At 37.8% G+C, this 8,733-nt stretch overlaps 1 protein-coding gene across 1 annotated transcript in view; it reads right to left on the minus strand.

The window, feature by feature from the left end:
- The window catches only part of coro7 (coronin 7), a 164,819-nt gene extending 156,289 nt beyond the window's left edge, over positions 1-8,530 (minus strand). The window contains exons 1-5 of the mRNA XM_017705429.2: positions 8,384-8,530; positions 5,446-5,542; positions 4,754-4,834; positions 4,184-4,254; positions 441-624 (exon numbers count right to left, since the gene is read on the minus strand). Coding sequence (XP_017560918.1) covers positions 441-624; positions 4,184-4,254; positions 4,754-4,834; positions 5,446-5,542; positions 8,384-8,443 — 493 coding nt within the window. The 5' untranslated portion in view covers positions 8,444-8,530. The remainder of the gene's footprint in view (positions 1-440; positions 625-4,183; positions 4,255-4,753; positions 4,835-5,445; positions 5,543-8,383) is intronic.
- Between the last annotated feature and the right edge of the window lie 203 nt (positions 8,531-8,733).

Genomic DNA, 8,733 nt, shown 5'->3' on the forward strand with positions numbered 1-8,733 from the left:
ATATATATATATATATATATGTGTATATATATATATATATATATATATATATATATATATATATATATATATATATATATATATATATATAAACAGATGTCTTTGGAAACTTGTGTATCCACAGCATTTCTCTTGAAGACCAGATTGACAGTGGTCTCAGCCTCAGAAACTGTGTAAACACAAGATAAATTCAAGTTCCCAAAGGAGAGCTAAGGTCTGTGTAGAGCTGCATGACATGATGGTGAAAGCCATTATAAACGACACAGAGATTTTAGATAATAATTTTCTCATTGTCTGCTCTCAAACCAGTGGAAACAGGGAAAGTTAGTTAGTTCCCTAGCCCAGCATTTGTTCTGGCATCAACACCAGCACTGTGTAAATGGAAAAGAGTGTTAAAAGAGATATGTTTGTGTGTTAAGACGCTAGTGATTTGAATGTACCTGCCAGGGCTTTGTCTCTGCTGGTGTCCCAGACTTGTATCCCCCTAGCTGAGGCAACAGCCAGCAGGCCTGAGGCAGTAGGATGGAAAAGCAGCAGCTCCAGCCTGCCCTCACTCGACTTCAGCGAAACCTCCACACTAGCTGACTGCTCCTGACCCAACTCACACAAACGCCACAGCTTCACCTACAGGAAAAGAGAAAAAGAAAGAGCAATTAGAGGGAGAAAAAAAGAGAGAAAGAGATAATCAATCAATCCTAAAAGTTAATGTAAATGCTTGTTGACTCTTGTGCTGATTTTAGTACTCTTTGTCAATGTGTGTGCACACACATGCACATACACATACAGTGGCCCTAAAAGTATTTGGACACTTTATTCATTGTTCAATTTTAGTTATTCTTTTATTTATTAGTAAATTTGAGTTATTCTGTTATTCAGGTAACTTCACAGAATGTTTAAAATACTGATATTTGTTTCAGAAAACAACCCTTTTAGCATGTCAGACCCTTGACGTGGACTCCATTAAGAAAACACAGAGTGGAAACGTTAAAATCTGGGGCGTTTTTTTAATATAGTTTTGGTGATGGGCTTATCAACTCAGATGTATTCAAAGGCATTTTGGATGCAAACCTACATAAATCTGCAAAGAACCTGCACAAAATATAATCTAAAACACAATCGAAAATTACAATCTTGGAATAGTTTGTTTAAAATAAATGCAACAAATGATTGTTCATGCAAAGATATTGGTAAAATTAATTCAATGTGTTCTTTATTTTATTTCCAGTGAACAACAGTTCCTATCTGCAAAGGTGGGTTTACCATTCAGGGTTGCTGAATTAAGGGTGCAATAAGGAATCAGATTTGCTTTCTTTCATGAAGTATGTTCCACATACAATAAATTTGTCTTGATGAATGCACACATGTATGACATGTAATATACTAAACAGACCATACAGCACATATACTATTAACAATTACTAAGCTAATGGAAAAGTACAATAAAATACAATAAATAGAATACAGAATAAATAGTAAAAATGAAAATACAATGGGGAAAAAACAGCCAATGTGAAAAGAACTCAGGAGCTATACACAAATGATCTGTGGATATCTGTATGTATGCAGATATTAATTCCTGTAGATATGCAGGTCAAGAATAAATGTGCTATAACATATACTATTAAAATGATTATATACAGAATATTAAAGAGTAATACAAATATTTGGAGAAATGCACTTATAAGCACTTACAAATAAGCATTATGCAGGGAGAGTTATAGTGTAATACTGCAAAGAAGGTTTGTCAATTCAAGTTTAAGTTTAAAGTGTGAAGTGTCCACTGCAGCTGATGATTGCTACAGCTTTGGGAAAAAGCTGTTAGCATGTCTGGTTGTGCTGGTTTTAATGGCTATGAATTTTTTAGCAAAGGGAAGTGGCTGGAAGAGGAGATGTGCAGAACGATAGGCGTCGTCTGCAATTTTGCCAGCATGCTTCGTCACCCTGCTTTTGTAGATGTCTTTAAGTGTTGGCAGACTACATCCAATGATCCTCTCTGCTGTCCTGATTAGGCGCCAGAGTTTTGCTCTTTTTTGTGAGGTGAAGAAACCAAACCAAATTGTTATGGGTGATGTAAGGATGAACACAAAGACTCTAAGCACTTGGTTCTGAAAGACAGACCTACTAAAAATGAAGCATGCAGCAGTGTTCGGACCACTTTTCAAAAGGAAGATAGCAAAACAACAATAATAAACTATATTGAAAACGAGCATACACAAGCCATCGGTCATGCTATATATGCACACTTTACACACATGCTGATAGGCCCCGTCTATCAACACTATGTTCCATGGTCCATATATAGAACAAATTTTAATCTCTCAGTGTATTCACATAGAATTCATATGATGTCTGCACTCATTAGTGTGCAAATACCAAATATTCCACAACAATTTCAACCATGGCTCAGCCACCTAGATTTTTTTTAGAATGATCAGTTTTGTAATTTATATTTTGATGGGCCACATCTTGATTTTAACCTTACTAGTTAACGATTCTTTGTTGACTAATGATGGTCGGTTATCAGTCAAATGAATACAAAGTATGCTGCAAATATTTGTGGCTTGATAAGTCAGGTGAGCCCTAACTGTGCTAAATCTCAGTGCTGAAAGATGACGGAGTCAACTGCTAGGAGAATATCTGATGTGGGCTTATGTAACTGCTCTGCCTCTCACTCTGCTGAGCTTTCACTTTGGTATTTTCTTTTGTGTGGGACCAGAGACAAATCAACCTGGATGATACCAGCATCTGCCAAGTATCGCTGCAGCTGTCTGCAGTGTTATGCTTCTCAAGTTCTGATTTATTCAAAGTTATTTGATTCATAGGTAAATCCAAAGGTTTTGTGTATGTGGCAGAGTGCATCAGCTTTTCTTGGTGCTGCACAGCACAAATACACAAATAAAGGCTTTTCCCAAAAGCTAAAGAAGAGGGTATAGGCCATTCTGCAGAATATAGTCTGGTTTGTTGAATCCATCAGCCTGAACCAGACCTTTAAATCTGACCTTTACAAGATGGATAATTCTGAAATCTAGTAGGCTGAGCCACATTGAAATCCATTGTTGAATATTTGATATTTACACACTAATGAGCACATGCATCATTTGAATGAGTGAGATATTAAAAACTGTTTCTTGTATGAACCACAGAACATAGGGCTGCTAGGTGGGGCCTATCAGGATGCATATGAAGTGTACACATAGAGCTTATCCAACAGGACTGAAGAATAATACATGTAATATTTCAATATTTTGTTAGCAAAAGTATTAGCCACAAGTTGTCAAGATGGTGCTGACAAATCCCTGGATGACACTGTTGCACCACACATGGGAGAAGGGGGTTTAACTCCCTATATACACAGGAACACCAGTGTTGTAACATTAAGATTTATTGGTTTAGCCTCCAAAAGCATCCAAAACATATCACCACCATCCTAAAAAAATTGTTCCTTTTCAGGGGAATGCGAAAACACTCGCAATGTAGGAGGAAGACTGTATTTTCTTTATGCCAGCTTAACAATCTTATGATTGACTTTACACAAAAACAATATTTTCTTTTGGAAGTGTCATTTTCTAGCTTAAAGCAGCAGTGCAGTGCTTTTGCAGTAGTAAATCACAATAAATGTCACAATATTTCACTAATCTTTAAGTCACAACAGAAAAATTGTGGTTCAAGTAAAGTAAGAACATTATAATACAAGTCCTTTACAGATTCCAATCTAAAGTGACCAGTGGCAGTACAGCCTTCACGTGTCTAGGATACTGGACATTTTTCTCAGGTATTGTAGCTGTACAGAAGCAGGTATGTCACCACACTAACTTTTATATGTTTTCCTCAGTCCTTGTACTGGTTAATCATTATACAAATATTGTTTCCTAGTAAACAAACACACACACACATTATATATATATATATATATATACATACACACACACATATACATACACACACACACACACACACACATAAATATTTCATAACAAAACATAGCTAGCCTCAGATCTGAAGAGGATAACAAGAAAAATATGAGTTTAGCTCTGTACAGCCCAGATATGGGTCCTATATGTGTCATATACATATAGGTCCTATATGTCTCATGGGTATCACAGTAAGTCTACTGATGTCAATGACGAAAACAGGACTGAAGACTAAAAAAGCACAGAGGAAGAACAGAGCAGGCCAAGCATACCGTCTCATCAGACGAGCAAGTGGCCAGGAGATAGTCATCAAATGGTGAGAAGTCCAGATCTGTCACCTGGTCTGAGAGAAAGAAAGAGATCATTACGAAAAATTCATGTAGGTAAGAGACGCATGTGGGCATATGTTTGCTATACAAAGCTATTTACCCAATTCACATAGGCCTATCAAAACCAACTGCTATCTTTAGAGCGAGACTTAATAAGAATATAAGGGTGTTAAGGGATTAAAATGGAAAATACATATACATTATGAGATATGCATAATGACATCAGAATCATATCAGAATCTGGAGATAATTGTTTTAAAGAATGATGAACATTAAACTGATACTTAGATTTAATTGATCATTCAAACTACCATTTCATGATACATTCATTGTATTCTGGAAAAGCAGAACCTTTAGAGCTGTTGTGCTAAAACGTGCATTTTATTCATTTTACTGCATGTATAAGTCTATATACTATATGAAAATACATGAGATATCGGTATCTGCCAGAATTCCCATGTCAGTGCATTTCTAGTAATTATGGAAGTCCACATTTTTTTAAAGAAGTCTTACCAGCATGACATGGAATCTGCATAACTGTCCATTTGCCATCAGGTCCAGGATCTACTGAACAGAGTCCCACCATTCCACCACCTTGAGGGGAAAAGCCAGGGTTGAAATGGCAGCAAAAATAGGTAAACAACAAAACACTGAACCTTTATCATGAGGCATGTTTATAAATCATTTGCTATCTGAATCTGGCAAGCAGCAATAACAAGCTAAGCAAGCTGATCTAGGGCCAGATTAGTCTTTGTCAGTCATGAAAACAGCTCCAATGTTATGCAGGTCAGTGAAGCAATTCACCTAATTCACACTCGCCATTTTGCTTATTACACCACACATTATAGCTGATGACTGAATTAAACTGGCTTTAACCTGTATGAGATGTAATAAACAAAATAGCTATCATGTGAATCTGGCCTTTTGAAGTGGAATTAACCTAAATGAATTTGTTCACATATTCAACATTCTGAATAAAGAGGGTGCTCTGTGTTTATCTAGGATGAGCCTAGTCCCAAAAAAAACAACAACAACACAAAACGTAGATCAGCACTTATAGACTTATAGACTATGGAGGCCTCGCCATACACACGTTCAGACACACGAGACACATTCCATAGCAGAAAGAGCTTGCTTGCACAATAGTGAAGAATGCACCCTACAGCAGCTCTACACAGTACTGTTTACAGATACTACTAGCTTACCAGTCTGTTCGGTGTTAAAAGCCACAAAACTGCAGCTGGATTTGATCTGGTTGCCCAGAGAGTTCAATGAGCTTCCTCGTGCATTTGACACCCAGTCCTGTGGAAATCACAAAAAAAAAAAATTAGCTGAAAACCCATCTCAATCTGAAAAAGTTTTTTTTTTTGCTTCCTGAAGTAATGGCCAATCTGTGTTTCAATACAGCTAATGAATTGTTATAGTAACATATTCCAAGTATTCCAACTCAGCTTATGTCCAATAGATAAGCTCTGAGCCAATGCATCTCAACCAGCTCTCAGACATGCTATATGACTTCCACAACATATGTTTAATTTAATTCATAATAAGCAAGCATTTGTGCCTGTTTTGGCTAGAAAATGACCTCTCATCCCATTTGAGAGGTCTTTTTATGGCCAAAGGAGAAACCAATGCTTACTAATTAAGAATCATATTCAACAAACATTTGTGGAACTCTGTGGCCTTTTTAGGCACATTTCCTTTTCCACCGCCTTAGGCCTAATCTTGGCACCCATTAACATTCCTGAAAGTGTAAATGTGTAATAGTGTGTACAGTACTAAAAATTTATTCAGTATTAGAAGCTATTTTGGTTTACTGGGTGGGTCGACCATAGGGTTATGCAATATCAGCTGACCTGAGATGAGGGGCACACGAGTTAAAAGTCACAGGTGGTTGCATCTGCACCAAGGATGGAAAAAGTTTACAAGAGGAAATGAAAATGTGATCTTTGAGTAATGATAGACAGAATGAATAAAACCAACCAGGCTGAACTAAACCAACACTCTTGCTTCCAATCCAAGCCAAGAAAAACATCCTCCAAAACCATTTATGTCTTTCATAAAATATAATACACAACATTATAACAGTTCAAAAAAGTTATGACTGTAAAAAGCTATGACAACACTATAAACAGGAAAGAGGAAATGGTTGGCATATTGCAGTCTAACTGACAGTTGAAAATGCCTGCAAGTACACACAGGCTACAGGCCTTTTTTCTCTGAAACAGCAGAAACTTGAGGAAGCGTAAAAGGCTTCCTGCAATACACAAGTCCTTTAGATTATAAGTAAAAGAGTAGAGGAAAAAGGGGCAAGAATGCTCAAGCAGTACACCCTGGGGCTGCTGGGAAACCATTATGCAATGGTCATGTCCAACAAAGCGTTGATGTGAAGGCACTCTGTTGACTGAGTGTGATGTTATGAAAGGCCTAATTTCTTTGACAGACTGCCACTATAAGGCAGTCAACTTAACAGGATTGGGTTTAAGCTGAAATATGCATGGCACTGCTTCTCAGGCAGACTCCTACACTGGGACATCGAGCCAAAACATCAGCACCAGAGTGAAACACAGGAACAATGTGGTCCATTCACCAACATAACTATATTAAAAGCCTCCACAGAAATCTGGGCTGCATTTAGATTAACACAACCACGCAAAAAAATGTCTTGTTGCCAGGGCTGATGTGGTGAGGCAATTGCCTCAGCAAGTTGCCCATCCAAACTGATACCCCTAACCAGTGTACATCTGCAGCTCTACAAGAGATAGTTGACAGGTCTAATTTCTAGCACAGCTAACTGCTGTACCCACGCCAGCTCTTATGCTCACTGCTGCACTGCATAGCTTGGTGGCCCTGGACAAGGTGCAAGGAGTAAATTTTTTCTGCCCTTGTGACTTGTGAGTAAAAGAAGCGTGTTTATGGTGGTGAGTTCAAGAATAAATACACTTGTCTTGAGCTTCATGAGTAAATCCAATCTCACAGGAACAACAATTATTCTAGTTAGAAGAAATTAGTTTGAAGAAAATGACTGTAGGACTTTATGCATACAAGCAGGTCTAATCCCACTGCACAGAATCATCTTCATTTCACCATCAGGGTTTCTAGCTGTAAGCTTCATAAGAGGTGTGGGGGGTCTTTGTGATATAAAACTCTTATGAAAAAGGCATGACTTCTCTACATCTCTCACTGACGAAAAGTCTTATGCACTTTTTCATTCTAATATACAAAATGATTTCAGATTGAGCTATATGGAACTATGAAATAAGAGTTGCTTGGGGCCCACAAATGTACAAATGTTTAGAAATGGCCTTGTTCACCACTCATCAGCCTGGATATGGATGCCTATTATTTAACAATATATTATATTAAAAAGAGATGAGTGAGTTCTAGTTTATCTTGTTTGAGAAATCATTGCTTTTCAAATAGTTACTTCACATTAAACCCACTAAATATATATGCCTTTGAAACAACTGGAAAAACATCAGAACAAGGTGAAACATACTATGACAATATTAGCAGGCTCTAAAATAGCTAAAATAAAGAGGATTTTCGTCTGGAATCGATGATACACTAAGTTCAAGCTGTAATGAGGAAAAATGGACCAAAAACTTTTATTGACATATTTAAGAGCTCTAGGTAGTGGACGGAAAAGTTTTGGACCTTAGTGTAAGTCCAAAGCAAATTACATCGGAAGGGACATCGTGCGTCTACAAAAAAGAAAAAACAAACATGCATCTAAGTGATCTAATACAGCACACTTTAAGCTGCTGGTTAAGTTATGATGCTTGCGCGTAATAAATACACTGAGGCAAAATAGCAGCCCGCGCTTGAGTACGTAGAAATGGCAATTCGATATAGCATGGGAAAAGCATCTGATAAACTATCGGATATTAATTCAAAACTTTCTCACAACGTACACTGATAAGTCTGTGATTGCAGACTAACGAGTGTACATTTGTGAGATTTCCAAATATAGCCACGTTTTGTGAAGAGGGAGGAAATCAGTCGTCAGACATCCTCCATACATTTCTAGGCGCTGTTCAGCCTGTTCAGCGGACCCTCAGCTTCACCAAAGAACAGCAAAAAGCGGGACTAGCCGAAACCATACAACTCTCAGCTTTATGTCACTGTAACAACAGTACTCACATCTTTCTTAGGAATCTTGGGAGTCGTGTTCTTAAATTTGGACGTCTTGAAGCGGTTCATTCTTGTCTCTTTGCTTTTGCTTTTGCACCTTCCGGGTGTCTCCGTCTGTTGTCAGTCTCGGATTGAGCCGAATGGGCTGCGTTTTCACTACGCATCTTTCAGCAATTCCCCAATTCGCTGAGCTTCAAGTCAAAAGCTCATAGTCCGTTTCACATCCAATGTATTTTTAGATCGCAGAGTCTGCTGCCCGGTAAAGAGCAACCCAAACATTCTGTACACTTCACACAGCGGGCTGTCAAAGAAAAATAAGACATTAACTCACGAACACTAATCTGATGTATCTCTTTATG

The sequence above is a fragment of the Pygocentrus nattereri genome, chromosome 14, assembly GCF_015220715.1.
Source record: "Pygocentrus nattereri isolate fPygNat1 chromosome 14, fPygNat1.pri, whole genome shotgun sequence".
Classification (NCBI taxonomy): domain Eukaryota; kingdom Metazoa; phylum Chordata; class Actinopteri; order Characiformes; family Serrasalmidae; genus Pygocentrus; species Pygocentrus nattereri.